This window comes from Acanthaster planci, linkage group LG05 (assembly GCF_054643075.1).
Source record: "Acanthaster planci isolate LZ-2023a linkage group LG05, COTS_SCS, whole genome shotgun sequence".
Lineage (NCBI taxonomy): Eukaryota > Metazoa > Echinodermata > Asteroidea > Valvatida > Acanthasteridae > Acanthaster > Acanthaster planci.
The window spans coordinates 17,013,901-17,031,461 of NC_141781.1; the positions used below are offsets into that span (position 1 = coordinate 17,013,901).

The window sequence follows — 17,561 nt, forward strand, 5'->3', positions numbered from 1 at the left end:
AACCTTCTTTCTGGTCAAAACCGGAAGTGGTCTATTTTGTTATAAATGGTAAAAGGTATCAAGTTGTTTTTCAACTGTGTTAGTCTGTCGGGGTATTGTATTCTTCAAATCATCTACTAATGACATCACTTAATTATCGAGTGCCCTCTAGCGACAGGTTAAAAATTCCTAAAAGTGAATTTTGAATAGATGTCTGTGGCGGAGTTTGTCCGAATCGCCTGAAAATTGATGTAGATGATTATCTTTACACTGTTAACACGTGAGTGAAGATTGGGGCTGATGACATCATGAGACCGGAGGTTACAATAAGAACTTCTTTTATTCTTCAAAATTCGGTAAAAGATCAACCGTAAGCGATATAAGCGTGAATTGTGAATGAGATGACAGGTAAAACATTGGAGTCAGTTGCATGAAGTATATAAAAGGTGTACTTTTTCACACACGTGAAGCGCCGCCGACAAAAAACCCCTAAAATATAAATTGCCAACTCGGAAATCCCATTTCGCTCAGAGCTGTGCATATGCTACTGTGTGTGGGTGTGTGGACGCCCAATATTTGCCTGCAACATAGACGGCGAAGAGTGCGTAGGGCATTATACTTGGGACTCGGCAAAATGCCGACCATGAGCTACCGAGGACAGATCGCACGTATGGAGCGCCAAAAGAACAAATGTTTAAAAATCTAATATGTACCTTTTCCGCGATAAGTACAATGTTTTGTATTATGTATTGTATTGTACATGTCTTATTGGGTTGAAACCTTGCATGTAGTTAGGAAGGGAAGGTTTAGGAACGCAAATTGAGCTCTAGGGATGGCAATGCCAGCAGCAGACGAGTCACGTGACAATAAAGGTGCACCATTTAAAGTACAGTATCTCCAAAAGTGTACATCCAATTTGGTTCAAATGTTGCAGATGCCTTGAAAAGGGAGTGCTTTAGAGAAATTTTGACGTCATGTAATAATGATGTAATCAGGAGACAAGTCACGTGACATCATAAGTTAAAGGTGCACTCTTTAAGGCCCTATATCTTCTGAAGTACATGTCTGATCGGGTTTAAGTCTTGCAGATATCTTGAAAAGGGAGTGCTTTATAGGATATTTGACCTGATGTGATGATAACGTCATCAGGAGACAAGTTACGTGATATTAAAGGTGCATTATTTAAGGACCTGTATCTCCCGAAGTAGATGTCCGATCGGGTTTATTTCTTGCAGATATCTTCAAAAGCGTGGGGTGTGGAGAAATATTGACCTGATGTCATGATGACGTCATAAGGAGAAAAGTCTCGTGACATTTAATGCAAACTCTTTAAAGGCCTATATATCCCGAAGAACATGTCCGATCGGGTTCAAATCTTCCAGATATCTTGAAAACGGGGTGCTTTAGATAAAAGTTGACCTCATGGGATGATGATGTCATCAGGAGACAAGCTACGAGACATTAAAATGGCACCCTTTACAGCCCTTTATAACCCAAAGTACATGTCCAATCACGTTCAAATCTTGCAGATATCTGGAAAAGGGAGTGCTTTAGATTAAATTTGACCTCATGTGATGATTACGTCATCGGCAGACAAGTCACGTGACATTAAAGGTGCACTGTTTGAAGCCCTATATCTCCTAAAGCAGATGTCCTATTGGGTTCAAATCTTGCAGATATTTTCAAAACGGAGTGTATTAGAGGAATATTGACCGCATCTGATGATGCTGTCATCGAGAGACAAGTCACGCGACATTGAAGGTGCACTGTTTAAGGCCCTGTATCTCCCGAAGTAGATGTCCGATCGGGTTCAAATCTTCCAGTTTTCTTGAAAGGGAGTGCTTTAGAGGACTTTTGTACTGATGTGATGATGACGTCACCAGGAGACAAGTCACGGGACATTTAAGGTGCACTGTTTAAAGCCCAATATCTCCTGAAGTACATGTTCTATCTGGTTGAAACTTTGCAGATAACTTAAACGAGGGGTGTTATATACGAAAGATGACTTGATGTCATGATGATTTAGTTGTTCAAAATGTACAAAAGAATGCAAAAAAGCCCTTTGTTCTGTTAGCAAACAGACAGATAAGCTCTCGTTGCTTCTTCCTCTCCTGCGCAAAAACCCGTTCGTTTTGTACACGTTTTTGTCGCCGCGACTGTAGTGCTTTTGCAACTTCGGATCTTCATCAAACTTATACAATGAAGAACCTTTATGCATAGATGGTCCTAAAAACACAACGTCATGGTGACATTATCAAGTGATTTATTATTCATTTTTCAATATTTATTTCAGCTAGTTGATTTTCTACACGTTTTCGAGGCACTACTTTGGTAACTAAGCAATGTTCGATCGTCATCAAAGTTACACTAAACACTCACCATAAAGCAACGATAATTACGTAAATAATTACTTAATGATGAGGTCATTGAGTGATTATTAAATTTTGAAAATATAAGTACTCCATTAAATTTGTACATTCTTTTTGCAGCAAGTGGCAGGATAAAATGTGGTCTTGAATTCATGTCGTGTGGATCAAATCAAGTCAAGTCAAGGGAGTGCTTTAGGGGTACATAAGGTATGTGATCATCAGGAGACAAGTCACGTGAAAGGGCGCACCCTTTAAGGCCCTATATGTCCTGAAGTAGATGTCCCGTCAGGTTGAAATCTTGCAGATATCTTGAAAATAGTGTGCTTTAAAGGAGTTTTGACCTTATGTGATGATGACGTCATCAGGAGACAAGTCACGTGACAATAAAGGCGTACACTTCAAGGCCTTGTATCTCCTGAAGTAGATGTCCTATCGGGTTCATATCTTGCAGATACCTTGAAAGGCAGTGCTTCATAGGAATATTGACACACGCATATTGCCCTTGCGTGATGATGACGTCATCACAGGACAGGTCATGGTCAAGTGTATAAATATGATATTCTGAAACATTTTGTGCTATGCCAGCAAAGCACTTTTCTTCACAGCCACAATAATGCAAAAACGCCCTGTCTTCTGTCCCTGAGACAGACGCAGTTCCTCTAGTGAGGTTTTTCGCAATTTTGCGAAAAAGGCCTTTTTTTGTCCTTTTTTTTTCTTCCTTTTTCTTCTGCTCAAAAACCCGTTCATTTTGTACACTTTTCTTTTCTACCGGTGACTTTAGTGCTTTTGCAACTTTGGATTATCATCAAACTTATACCAATGACGAAACCTTGTGCATAGATGGTCCTACAATGACGAAGCTTAATGCATAGATTGTCCTAAAAACATGACGTCATGGTGACGTCATCAACTGATTGATTTATTATTGATTTTTCAATATCTATTACAGCCCATTGACTTTGTACACGTTTTTGAGGCACAATTTTGGTACCTTATCAATCATTCCATAAAGTTACAGCAAGCACTGACTATAAAATGAAGATAATACTTTAATATTTACGTCATGATGGCGTTAAATTCCGTTCCGTTATTCCGTTAAATTTACAAAAATCCTTATAAAATCAACCGTGGCCTCCCGCCGTGGCCTCTCTGTTTGCAGCAAGTGGCAAGATAAAATGTGATCTTGAATTCATCTCGTGTGGGTCAAATCAAGTGACCCTCCTTTCCGGTCGAAACCGGAAGTGGTCGTATTGTTTGATTGTGCTAATAAGTATCGAGTTATTTTCACCGGTGTTAGTCTGTTGGGAATAGTTTTCTTCAAATCATCTACTGATGACGTTACCTAAATGTCGAGTGCCCTCTAGTGACAGGTTGAAAATTACGAAAAGTTAATTTTGAATAGATATCTGTGGCGAATTTCGACCGAATTGCCTGAAAAATGATTTAGATGATCTTTTTCTATATCCAGTCAACACGTGTGTGAGGTACCGGTGTGAAACGGTACCTAATGTCATGACGCCATCGGATGAGGAGTCAAATTATTTGAAGCACGTTTGGATTGAAACTTTGCACCTAAATGGTCATGATGACAGATTTACGCCATCAGGTTAGGCAGTCGGTAGACTGCCCCGAAACGGGCCTGCTCCCTTGGCTGCCTCTGCCTTGACCGTTCGCTGACGTCGGCCGAGGACGACTCGGGGAATGTGTCGGCATGACCACCACAACTATGGTGCTTCGTATACAATGCACTCCTACAAACTCATACTCTACGATGCACACATCATCGCCCCCTTGAAAATGCCTTTAGATTCCTTACCCCATAGGAGTTAGCTACCCAATATCACACTTTGTAGTGGTTACACAATACCAAAATAAATATTTATATTCCCTTCTTTATTTGTACTATGTGCCCGTAATATATCTTCATATTTTCAACCTGTGTTTTCTGAAAACGACACTATACAACACATCCCTGAACGACATGGCATGCACATACACGGCGAGACCAATGCCGACAATCCTGGACAAATTTCGTTTTGCCTCCACCCTCAGACCCCCACACCGCGCACACGTACACGGGGAGCATGCGTCCCACGACCTGGCCCAGTGACTTGCCCACGATTGCCACTCCCATTGCTCGGTCCTGGTTGCTCGGTGTCATCAGAATCAGACGCAAATTCTGAAGTTTCATGGCCAAAATCTTCATCTCTGCTGCTACTTTCATTTTCAGAATCACTATCAGCAAAAATCTTAGCCAGTAACTGAGCGTTTCTGTCATCCATGATAAACGAACAAAATCGGGAAGTCTGGTGCGTAATTGTCAAATTTCACATGGATTTTTCCCGAGAAGTCGTAATGGCGGCCTCCATGACAATCTATATCAAAAGAAAGAGGAAAGCGCACACGTTTTAACTACATAAAATACACCAACAGAGGGCAGCAGACAAAGACAAGTCGAGCTCTCAAAGTGGAGCGCTCCATTTGTCGACTAAAGTCCCCTGCGGTAAGGAAGCGTACGTGCACGTGCGGCAAGCGGGGGTGCGTGAGTTTGTTTCTGCATTCAATTGGGGACCTTGAACAATAGAGGACAACAAGGTCCCCGATTGACAACTGTGTACAAAACATATGGGTGGTCTTCTAAAAAAGTTAAAGTACAAACAAAAGAGGAACAATAGGGGGTCCCCAGGCAAATACACACTTGTTTGCGTTGTCAACTAAAGCCGCCTATTGTAATGGTAGGGTTAAACGTATTGCACGAATGTGGAAATACAGTCTACCTGAAGAGTTTCTAAGTAGAGCCTTACTTGATTAAAATGAGCGCCGCGAGTAGAAGAAAGAAGATCGCACATGAACATGCAAATTTGTATGGAAATAAATATTAAAAATAAGAAGAAATTAATGGATGAGGCTACGATAACGTAACTTTGCAAACATGGATTAGCAAAGCGTCAGAATTGGTGTGCAGAAAACCGGTGCAAGTAAACATCTCGAAGTACGGGATGTTGGGATTTTTTGCCTCTAATGGTGGTAAAATTTCAGCCTGGGTTATTCGATTTCTTCAAGTATAGTGACCTAAAGCAAGTCTCTCTAAATCCAACCAACACCCACTTTTGTATTTTGAGAAGGTTACTGGCGCTGAAAATGCATTTTCCAGACGGGGTCATGTTTTAGCTTGGTCAAAATAATCCAAACTCCAAATGTGGTACAAGGTGCACCGATGTGTTAAACAGGGTATTGTGCTATCGCATATTTTTTTGCCCTCTAAGCCCCAAAATTTCCTCAAAGAAAACTATGTAGTCTGCCTGTGGCACTGTTTATTGATATTACTTCGGCAAAACACAGAACTCTCGAGGCGGATTTGTTTCTGAGCAGGTGAAAGTGTCTTGTAATCAACAACCACGTCAACAAAATGGAAAATTCTTGACAAAAGGAATGCCTTCATGGAAAATTTTTTTAAAAGGCCAGAAATCTCAGCAAAATGATACCCCAGTACTCCCACCCCACCCTCCCTCTCCCAAAACTGACTCATGCACAAAATTCACAAAACTTTAAGTATATTAGCCCTTCTACTGAGAATTTATTTATATTACACAACCATCACTCAGTTAAGGTTGGTTGGAGAAAATTAATTCAGTAAATTTATGTAAGCAACCCAAAGTAGTATACACATTACCATAAAATTATTGCTTTCTGTTCATGTATCCATCCATGCCAATAGCCAGAGCCTCCTTATGCCCGACAAATAAAAATGTTAATTGACTTTCAATTTGTTTTTTGGTCATGCATTCTAAACTTTAGCAAGGACTGTACTTCTGGCTTGCTTCTCTTAAATTCAATTGGTCGTACCCCTTGCTAAAAAACCCCTGATATTACAAGTGCAAAGTTTTTGTAACGGTGAGGCAACCAAATGTGGTCTAAACTGTCCACCTCACATTCTGTTTTGTTACAAGGTCCAGGTCCATTTCCTGCAGTGCTGGATATGTTTGGTACTGCAGGAGGATTGATGGAATTCCGTGCCGCCTTGCTGGCCTCCCGTGGCTATGTAAGCTACGCCCTACCCATCTTTTCCTATGAAGATTTATCAGAAAGCATGCTTAATATCGACTTTGAGTATTTCGAGGTAAATTTTGAAACTCTTTAGTGACGACAAATAATTTGAAACAGTACGAAAATATTAGAATGCCATGGTTTGACTCAGTTGTTTCTTTCCAATTTAAGAAAGCTACAACAGAGTTCACATGCGGTGAACATTTTTTTTCAAACCTCATGCATTTAGAGAGGGGTTGCATACTGCAATGTTCATTCAAAGAAAACTATAAAAATCTAACCTATTATATGTATTAGGTTGCCATGCATGTTATTCAATGCACAAAGACATGTAGGATCATTTCCTAAACATTTGCTGCAAGGGTGATTGAATGACTACCGGAACACGGGTCATAAAGCTTGCAAAATATCTAACTGAAGTCACTAACAAAGGTGTAATATCACTAAAAACAAATGAAATATGTTGGCACAGTCGAATTTATCGCCATGAAGAGCCTTGCTTTGAAGTTTCAAAATTTTACTTTTGCTTCTTTCCAGTCATGGACACATTTGTTTTAACCAACGTGAGGAGTTTAGGAATTTAAATTTATGGCCTGAACCTTCGCTGCATATGCAGGAGACACAGTTTTCGTCTGAAGTCAGAGTGCCATTATCTTTGACCAGAAAAAGGAGATATTTTCACGAAATGCCGTTATTTCTTCTCAGGAGGCACTAAGGTGGTTAACCAGCCAGTCTTATGTTCAGCCTAGCCAAATAGGAATAGCAGCATCATCGCTAGGAGGATCTGTAGCACTTCACTTGGCCTTGAAATACCCACAGGTATTCAACTTAAATGTACATGTATATACATTTATCACTTCAGATGGGGAAAGGGAAACAATTGCATCACAAAACAAAAAAAATTGATCTTTTTCAAATACGGGTATTTTCATGGGTTTCACTTCATGAATTGCTGCCTTAAATGATAGCACAAGAGAGCGATTTTAACAGCTTCAATCTCTCTTTCTAAAATAGGTACAAAATCACACAATATAATAACATTCATCTCGCAACTGTATACGAAACTGGCTAGGTGCTTATAAATCAATTATAAAGATAAACAAAAAAAATTGTCTGGAGCAGGATTTGAACTTCTGGAATATCGTAGTGGTGCTCTATCAACTGAGCTCTCCAGCCCTACTTTGCAATGGTGGCCTTCTTATTTGTCAATATCTAGAAGTGGTAGCAAGTCAACTTTTGCAAGGCCAAGTCAAGTAATGACTCAATATTTGTAAGTTTAAGCCAAGTCACAAGTTATTAGGTCCAGTCACAAGTCAAGTCACAAGTAATTCGATCACAGGTCAAGTCACAAGTCAACTTGGTCTAAACTCCAGCAAGTCACGGGTCTTTTGTCGAAGTACAAGTCAAGTCATGTAATGTGTGATTTCGAGCCAGAGCCAAGTGATTCAGACATGGCCCTGGGCAGAGAAGACCGAAGGAGAAATCGCGAGTTTGACCATGGAGGAAGGACACACAAGGAGTTTGAACTGCCTGGGCTACAACATCTGGCCAATTTGCTTTCTTGCATGCCTGGTATGTCCATAGCCAGAGTGCAGCGAATGCTCGCTAACCATAAGCCCCCTTTGTACCCCATGGTCGTCGCCGCAATTTTTCGCTGGTAATCTGCATCCTTAAAACGTTATGTACTGCAGTATAGGAAGTTGAATATTCATACCATCGTTGGCGCCTGGTATGATCTGACAAATTTAATGCTTGCGCAGTTGCTTATACAGTGTATTAGGCTGTGTGCCGTAAGTGTTCATGTGCAGTTATTGCCCTTATCGAACGCTTTCTTCTGGAGTTGTTTTGGGAATAAATAGCGAAGTTATATTGTGTTTTTATTTGAATCATTTTATTACTGAAATCACACAAAAAGGTATCTTATGAGATTTCATGACCACTCCTTGTGAGGAAACAGCGCATTTTGTTTTTCGTGAACGTAACTGTCCTGTGGTGGTCAACATGTTGTTGGCCAGTCTCAGCCAAATTCGTAGAAAGACTTTTTAAAACTGGCGTTTTGGAGTGACAAAATAAAATTACAAACATTGCATGGATAATGGAAAAGTGCATCAAAATCTAAAGAAAATATTCATGACGACAAAAGTAAATCTAATACTGGATAGTTTTCTTTTTATTTCCCTGTCACTGCGAAACATTGCAGTTAACTGTAAAGAAAACTCCGCAAATATTGCAAGGATATTACTGGCCCCACTTGTCCGGCTAAGCTGCAGGCAGTAATCAGGCATTTTTGGAATGTATACTATTGTTTGACAGGGCGGTAATGATCAACGAGCACTTTGATGTGCCAGAGTTGAAACTCCTTCTGTGTCCTTCCTCCATGGTTTAACGAAGTTTTATGGGTTCGCTTGAGTAGTTTTCTGATACGCGTTGGTAAAGATGTCCAAATGTGCAAGTCAATGTCAAGGCACAAGCCCGTTTTTTTGTTAATCCAAGTCAAGTCACGAGTCACAAAAATAGCGACTCAAGTCTGACCTGAGTCCAAGACAAGTGACTGGAGTCTACAGTTCAGTCAATGCCTTTTTTAGCCATAAAACCCGAAACACCATAAAGCCAGGGATCACCCCCAATTACACTATGCAACCTCACAGGTTCAAATCCCGTTCCAATCAGTTATGATCATCTTACCAATTGACTTGTAAGGACCTAGTCAGTTTCTTATAGATTCAAAGTAGAATCAACAGTTCTGCCAACAGACAATTCAGGTTTATAAAAACGGATCTCCTTACGCACAAAACTTACTAGTTATAGGAAATGAGAAACTTGGTTGTCCACTTCGGGGCATCACGTTAACTTGGCTAGGCAGTGGTGCACTAAGAGTTGTCAAAATACATGTAACATCCAATTTCTGCTTGTAAAAAATTGAGGTTTTTCGATAACAGTGGACGCAAATTCTGAAAACCTGAAAATCTACCGAGTGAACATGAGAAATGTCGGTCGTCCCTTTTTGGTGCTCATCATTTCACCGGTTTAGTGTGGACCAAAAATATTGTGGGCATTGACAGAGGCATGTCCCCACAACATTATAATTCGCCTAAAAATAAAAACAATTAAAACTACAGTACCTGCCTGGTTAAATGAACTCTTTCAGCCATAATTTGAAAGAAAAAGATATGAATAGTGATTAATGTAAATAATCATTAGAATCAAGCAGCAATAAAGGCTAGGGATTCAGAATAACGTTAAGATCACCCAACAATCTCATAACATTCAGAACTGAAACGTACGTAGCTTTTATTAATAATCTTTCAAGTGTCTACCCATCAACATGTTAGTTTCAGGATAAATAGACAAAATGTGTTTCACTTGTTTGTACTTTAAGATAAACACAAAATAAAAAGCAAATGTTTTAGGAAAGTTTTTGCAATGAACTAACACTTAGCGTGTGATCCTGCAGGTAATCAAGGCTACAGCGTGTGTCTCTTGTCCACCTTTCATGCCAAATGTCACACTCAACTTCAACGGAAAAGCACAGCCATTTGTATGGTAATTTAAAACTTACACGTAGACTGCAAGTTCACAAAGGCCTTCCAGCAGCAGCTCGTTGATGCAGATAATAGAAGGAATAGGATAAGAAACGGGCTACCTGCCTTTATAGACCCCCTTTTTTTTTCAAATGCACAGGTCGGCTCCAAGAACACTGACGGTGTAGTTTATACTATTTATGATGGAAGGGGGCCACACTAAAAAAATCATGATTTTAAAATCTTTTTACAGAGCACTAAAAACTAATAGCGAAAACGATTTAATGGAATTTTCTGAAAAAAAACCCAACAAAGTCAGAAAACCTGAGAGAAAATGATAATCGAAGTTGTACCCCTGTACGTTTTCAATGGCCCGCTCACACCTTTGACTTATACGTGAAGAGGTCTATTCTGGGGTAGTACGAGCATCAGCTCCGGTGTCGTCTGGGGCCAGGGAAAGGATAGTTTGTCATTAAGAACGACCCAAAAATCCCACAATGATAGAAAGACCCCTGATCTCAATTGGAAGGGACGTATTGATGTCCTGCATATTTGCACTACTTGGCACAGGTGTGTACAGCAGGGTTGATTCACTACTTGTTGTGACTCAAGTCATTTTAAGGAATTAACTTGAGTCGGATCAGATGAAGGAGGTTGAGTCAAGTCAGTTTGACAATGAAATAAGTCACTGATATTTGAACACCATGTGATATAAAAGAGGCAACAAAGGAACGACACGATTTTGGAAGGAAGTCAGCACTAGTAGAATGAAAAAGGAACACTAACAAGACACTTTTTATCAGGATTTAAAGAATTGAAATACGGTTAACGGTAGCCAACAAACAGCTTTTACAAGACGTTCCTTTGCAAACAGTACATAATAGTAAGTAGCAAGCTCAGTATGAGCTCGTTTACAACCTTGGTTAGAATCATTTCTATATGAACATCAAAAATGAATTCCAACATTCTACCCAGTTTTAAGTACACACATATATAATATTTATGTTCAAAATTATTTACTTTCATATTTTTTGTTTTAATTCCATGAAGAACTTTTTAAAAATGACTAGTCAGAGCACAACACATGAACTGAAACCCCAAATTGGGAAGTTTGTTTACAGCCTTATTCCAGTTTAATAGGTTAAGCGGCTCAAGTCACGTCGTGAGCCTGAAGTGACTTGAATTGAATCGTTTACCCGAAGGGACTTATCAGAGTCCTCAAAACTTTGGACTCAAGTTGGATTCAAGTAATTGACTGGAGTGAATACAACTTTGCTGTACAGCAACCCAAATCCACAAATGATAAAGTAATCAGTGATTTAGTGTTTAGAAAAGAGAGTTGCTTTTTCTCCAACAAGCTGCAGTGGCAAGATTTGTGCACAGCAGACTCACTATCTTATTGAAGGAACTATCCTTATTTAAATATTCAATGCACAAACACAGTAGGCTTTATTCATGTTTTGGTCAGCGATGTTTCATCCGAAAAAAAGGTTCAGTGATGAACATCACCGGTGGTTAGATCCAAGCAAAGATAGCATGTTCTCAAAGAAATTTTTTGTGCATACCATCAATGGTGGTTCACTGCGTGAGGTAAACGTACTTTGTATGTGCAGTGTACACGCCTTAAACCATTCCATTGCCATTGTTTGTACATGCATTTTAGTGTACAAACTTAATTAGGGAATAAATCATTACTGATTATTCATTATGTATATTTTCATTTACATCACAGGTTTGACACGGAGAGTACTTTTTTTGATGATAAGGGAGTTCTCCATCCATTGACAGGATGGCCTTCAGCCAAGGACATCAAAAACAAAGAATTCATTCAGGTACACATGAACACAGTAATGCATAGGTTCCTCGTCTGCCTGCTGGCTGTTTTTGTTTTTCCTGGTTGTGGAAAGAACAAACAAGCAGTAAGGGGCCAGTCACGTTAGCAGAGGTTAACATTTCTGCATGTGCTTCTACACAAAACTTTTACACGCGTGAATCAGCATGCAGGTTGTAATCTGGAGAAACAAGTGAGCACTTTATGCTCCGACGAAGTTGTTATACTTTTTACACTCAAAAATGAACGGAGCTAAATGTATTTTTTTTTATATTGAGCATAAGCGAGGATAGCCGTCTTAGTCTGAATACAAACAGCGGAGGATATGGGATAGCACTTTATAGCCTAACTAAATATAAAATACTGCATAAGCTTTCATAGCAACAACTACTTCATCAGATGCACTGCATGGGGGCAGCTTGATTTATACATCAATTCTTCTTCAGGTTGATTGTGTCCCGCTTCAGTCTGCTAAATATAGTGCTTGTCATATTGAGCATGAGCGAGGATAGCTGTGTTAGTCTGAATACAAACAGTGGTGGAAAGGAGACAACTTGATTTATACAAACAGTCACAGTACCAGGTAAACAACATTTCGTAAAGATAGATTGAATAGGAGAGGGGAGGAGTTTTAATGGGCTGTCACAACTCTCTGCAGTGCCAGAGGAGAACCGATCTTGAACAGAATGATCTTGAACTCATCTGGCTTGAAGTGAAGACACGGAAGAGAGATCGATGTCTACTAGGCATCTTCTACCGACCTCCCAACAGCGGAAGCCAACCACTGGCGAATCTTGGGGACTGTCTTACGAATGCCTCTCGGGAATAAAGTAACATTTGTCTGATGGGCGACTTTAACTTGCCTACCCTTCATTGGAATGTCACCACTAGTTTTCCGGAGCCCAAAACACCCATCGATGAGATATTTGTGGATGCAGTAATGAATGCCCACAACTTACGTCAACTCAATTTCAACACCACCAGAGGTTACCACATTCTTGATCTTGCCCTCTGCTCAGTCGAGATGGAAGCAAGTTGCCAAGTGGGAGATGATGTTTTCAGTTCGGACCACAGTGCACTCAGCATTACCATCACCATATCACCGTTAATAAATCACGTTAAATCAAATCGAATGAACTTCAGTTACCGTAAAGCAGATATGAATGACCTACAGAGAACCTTAGAGTGTGTTCCATGGCGGCTTCACTCTTCCACGACTTTGTTGAGGCTGCCATCACAGATGTGGTGCCAAGAGTTAGACCACACCGTACTACTCCACCGTTGTTTGATGGAGAACTCCTGCAAGCTTTGAAAACCAAAGAAAAGGCTTTCAAGAAAAAACGTTCCAATTCCATCCTTGAGAATATGCAAGCTTTCAAGATGGATGTTCAACCAGCCAGTTTGGACTCTATGCCACCTGTTCAAATCGACACCATCGTCACAGAGCGTGAACTCATGAATATTAATCCTTCAAAAGCTTGTGGCCCTGATAATCTTCCCGGTTTAGTTTTCAAGTCGTGTGCACATATAATTTGTGACCCCACTGATTTACCTTTTTCAAAGATCATTCAATGAAGGAATTTTTCCAGGTAGCTGGAAAGCTGCTAATGTTGTGCCCTCATATAAGTCTGGTACCAAGAAAAATGTAGCTAATTACCGACCAGTGTCTTTATTACCACTTGTTTCCAAAGTGCTCGAGAGAATTTTATGTGCTCAGCTCGTAAATCATGTCCAGCCCGCTATCTCTGATCAGCAGCATGGATTCGTACCCGGTAGGGATTGCACCACTAATCTTACTACCTTATTACAGGAAGCTTAATCTGCTGTTGATCGGGGTGGCCAGCTGGACGTGGTCTACAGTGATTTCTCCAAAGCGTTTAATCAGGTCAACCACCATCCTTTACTTAACAAACTTGCATCATATCATGTACATCCTCAGTTACTTAACCTGTTACGTAGCTATTTAAACCGACAGGAAACATCGAGTGGTTGTTGAAAGTGAATGTTCCATGTTATTTAATGTTTATGTACACAATGATCGTCGTATTATACCTTATGTTTTTTGTTTTACATGATACCTGTAAGTGGCGGATCTCCGCTGTTGGATATCAGAATAAATAAATAAAAATAAAATAACTAAATTGTTTCCGTAAACGTGTACGCTCCGGGATCTTGACCAAACAATGGAAACTCATCTACAACCTCAACCCTGTACAACGACAGGCCATTGGCAGTCTCAGGTATAACACAAATATTGTGATCAAGCCTGTGGATAAAGGAGGTGCTACTGTAATAATGAACAAGGAAGATTACATCAAAGAAGCGGGAAGACAGCTCTCCAACCGGGCCTTCTACACCCCCCCTCACCGCCGACCCTACTCCAGTCTAAAGAAGGGAATTGAAATCCCTATTTTCTTCGCTTCCAGCTGACATAAAACAACAGATCGACGGCATGACCCCCCCCCCAAGACCCGAGACCAGGAACTTTCTGTCGGCTCCCCAATATACACAAGGTAAGCAATCCAGGATGGCCCATTGTCTCTGGCCTTGGTACCATCACTGAAGGCATATGTGGTTTTGTAGATAACACACTCTGCCCATATGCTACAAGTACGCCTAGTTATATACAGGACACCACAGACTTTTTTTGCGTAAACTCCAGAACATCTCTGACCCACCGGGTAACACTGTACTAGCTACCATGGATGTGGCCTCATTGTATACCAACATCCCTCATGCTGATGGACTCAGGGGAATCAAAATTTCCCTACCAGAAGGAATCACTGCCACCACAACCAGTCAACTTGTAGAATTTGTTCTCCATCACAACTATTTTAAGTTTGCCGACGATCTGTACCGTCAAACCAGTGGCACGGCAATGGGCAACGTTTCTTACAAAGCCAGCCCCTTGCACCCTCATTCTACGTCCGTTACATTGACGATATTTTCATGATATTGACTCATGGTGAAACTGCCCTTGAACAGTTCCACCGAAACTTCAGTGCCTTCCATCCCACCACCAAACTCACCATAGAACACTCAAGACATCAGGTAAACTTCTTGGGCACCACCATCACGATCAACAAGGGTCATCTTTCCAGTAGCGTGTACAAGAAACCAACAGACCGCAACAGTTACCTTCACGCGTTAAGCTTCCACCCTCCTTACACCACCAGGTCCATTGTGTACAGTCAAGCTCTACGCTACAACCGCATCTGCTTGGACATTAATTAATGATCGTGACGGCTGTCTTGCAACCCTACAACACAGCCTTGCAATATGACAGCCAGACTTTGACTGAAGAGATCACCAAGGCCAAACGTTGGAGCCGTGACGATCTACTGCAGTATAAGCCACATAATCGCAAAGACAGTACCCCCCCTAGTTGTCACCTACAACCCTCCTCTTAAACCTCCGCGACGCATCATCAATAAACTCAACCCCATACTACAGGATGATGAGACCCTTAACCAGATTTTCAAGGAAAAGCCACTCATTTCCCACAGGCAGCCCTCCAATCTTCGAGTCCACCTTGCCGAAGTGCTTGAACATCCCCGACAACAATTGTACCACACCATGCAATAGCCCCAGATGCCAACATTGTCCTCACATTAACACGGACACACAGATTCCAGGGCCCAACAATTTGCGAAGCAACATCAAGGGTTCTTTCAATTGCAACTCGCTGCTTCATTTGACTCGGACCGGCCAGCCGACCCCGGCAAGCTCGGTGGTCGAGTGGTTAAGACATCTGCACTAGTAAGCAGGAGGTCGTGGGTTCGAGTCCCACCCGAGTAAGCTTGTGAGTTTTTTTTTTTCGCAAGCTCTCGGACAAGCACTGAGCATACAGTGCTTATAGATATACGTTGGGTAAGGGCAAACCCGTTATATATAATTAACATCTCCCCAACGCAAAAAATACATCTTGATAATCAGGAAAAATAACCAACAGAAACCCGTTTGCCACCACTTTAATCTGCCAGGCCACTCCCTCCAACACCTCAAAGTCACTGTTCTCCAACAAAGGCCATTCAAGTCCAGACTTCAAAGGGAAACCGAGGAACAAAAGATTATCCGGAGCCTGAACTGCATCAACCAGGGACTCAATAGAGACAGTTGCTTCCTTTCCCACTACCAGGGTTAATCCCCTGAGTCAACCCCACCACTGTTCATTGCCAGAGACAGTACTTAAACACCCTGCTCAGCTGTTCTCCTTCAGTGCATCTGATGAAGTAGTTGTTGCTACAAAAGCTTATGCAGTATTTTACATTTAGTTGGTATATAAAGTGCTATTCCATATCCTCCACTGTTTGTTTTATAATGAAAGAGTATTGGCTCTCATTTCAATACAGAAATCTCTTTGTGGTTTCGATCAGTTGAGCCCCCTGATGCACATGAATAGCACGTTATGGAGAGCGCAAGACCTGGCAAAAATGCAAAACTATCAGTTAGACGAATAATGACCTGATGTGATGATGATTTCATCAGAAGACAAATCACGTGACATTTAAGGTGCACTATTCAAAGCACTATATCTCATGAAGTACATCTCCGATTGAGTTCAACCCTTGGAAATATCTTGAAAGTGGATTTTCAGACGAACACTGACCTCATGTGTTTATGACGTCATCACGTGACAAGTCACGTGACATTTAATGTTCACTCATTGGTTCAAAGCCTGTAGATCTCTTGAAAGGGAAGAGCTTAGACAACCATTGACCTGATGTGATAATGTGAAATGCGAAAAACCCTTTGCTCTGTTCTGAAGACAGAGAAATCCTCTAGTTTTTGTTTTTTTAATAGTAGGCCTATTTGGGTTTTTCTCCATTAACTCTAGTGTAAAAAGTAAGTAAGTTCCAATTTTGTCACCAGTTTGATCATATGAGCTGATGAAAAGTATATTAAATCAGTTCATTCAATCTTGCCGGCAATCGTTTGTGTCCGCACATGTTCATTACTGTGTCGGTTGACCGGGTCAGCAAGTCAGTAATACCAATCAGTGATACCATTCCTCCAAAACGACCTCTAACCCCTGAACCTCTAATTTGCTCGTCAAACTGAAAGGTTGAGGCAGATAGTTTAGGTTCTGGTCAGGTGACTTTCCCAAAAGTTAGAAATGGTTGCTCATACTGGCGAAAGCTAGGCTGACTTGTTAGGAACAAACGTAACGCAGATTATTTTATTTCGGAACAGAATATCACAATTTTGGACCAGGTAAGAGTAAATTTTAGGTTTAACATCTTAAGGATTAAGGGTTTATAAAGATTAAGGTCCAATGTTATTGTGTACTTCTGCACGTCGTCAAAGCTCCTCGTTTGGCTGCATTTGGGGCTTAACATAGCCAGCTTTAAATATATCCTCCTGCATGACAGTTGTGTATTTTTGCCCAGCGTTAAATCACTAAACACACACTTACACAAAACTTGACCCCGCGTTTCTGATATCGGCCCTGTTAGTTGTGGAAGGAAAAAATGTGTTGAGTGGCCAGTGTATCTCCAAAACCCTAGACGTTGAAATATTTGAAGCCTTTTGAGTTCTTTGAGTTCCTGTTTAGGTGTTTGATATGGACACCCGTGTGATCTTTTTCAATATTTAACTCATCAGATTGAAAAGATAACTGGTCATGTGCTCTTCATTTGTGGTTCTGCTGATGAATGCTTGCCCATCCCAGAGTACCTGGCAGAGGCCTTCAGAAGACGAGGAGTTTTTGGTAGAGAAAATTTTGAGACTATAATCTATAAAGGCGCCGGGCACATAATAGAGCCACCCTTTGCTCCAGTGTGTACACGTGCTTATGTCAATGTAATGGGTAAG

General features: G+C 40.8%; 1 protein-coding gene across 3 annotated transcripts in view; it reads left to right on the forward strand.

The window, feature by feature from the left end:
• The window catches only part of LOC110987941 (bile acid-CoA:amino acid N-acyltransferase-like), a 68,174-nt gene that overhangs the window by 41,513 nt on the left and 9,100 nt on the right, over positions 1-17,561 (forward strand). For 2 of the 3 annotated variants that reach the window (XM_087136828.1, XM_087136827.1), the window contains 5 exons: positions 6,299-6,468; positions 7,101-7,214; positions 9,850-9,938; positions 11,649-11,748; positions 17,352-17,556. In XM_087136828.1, coding sequence (XP_086992954.1) covers positions 6,299-6,468; positions 7,101-7,214; positions 9,850-9,938; positions 11,649-11,748; positions 17,352-17,556 — 678 coding nt within the window. The remainder of the gene's footprint in view (positions 1-6,298; positions 6,469-7,100; positions 7,215-9,849; positions 9,939-11,648; positions 11,749-17,351; positions 17,557-17,561) is intronic. The other variant, XM_087136829.1, reaches the window with a different exon arrangement.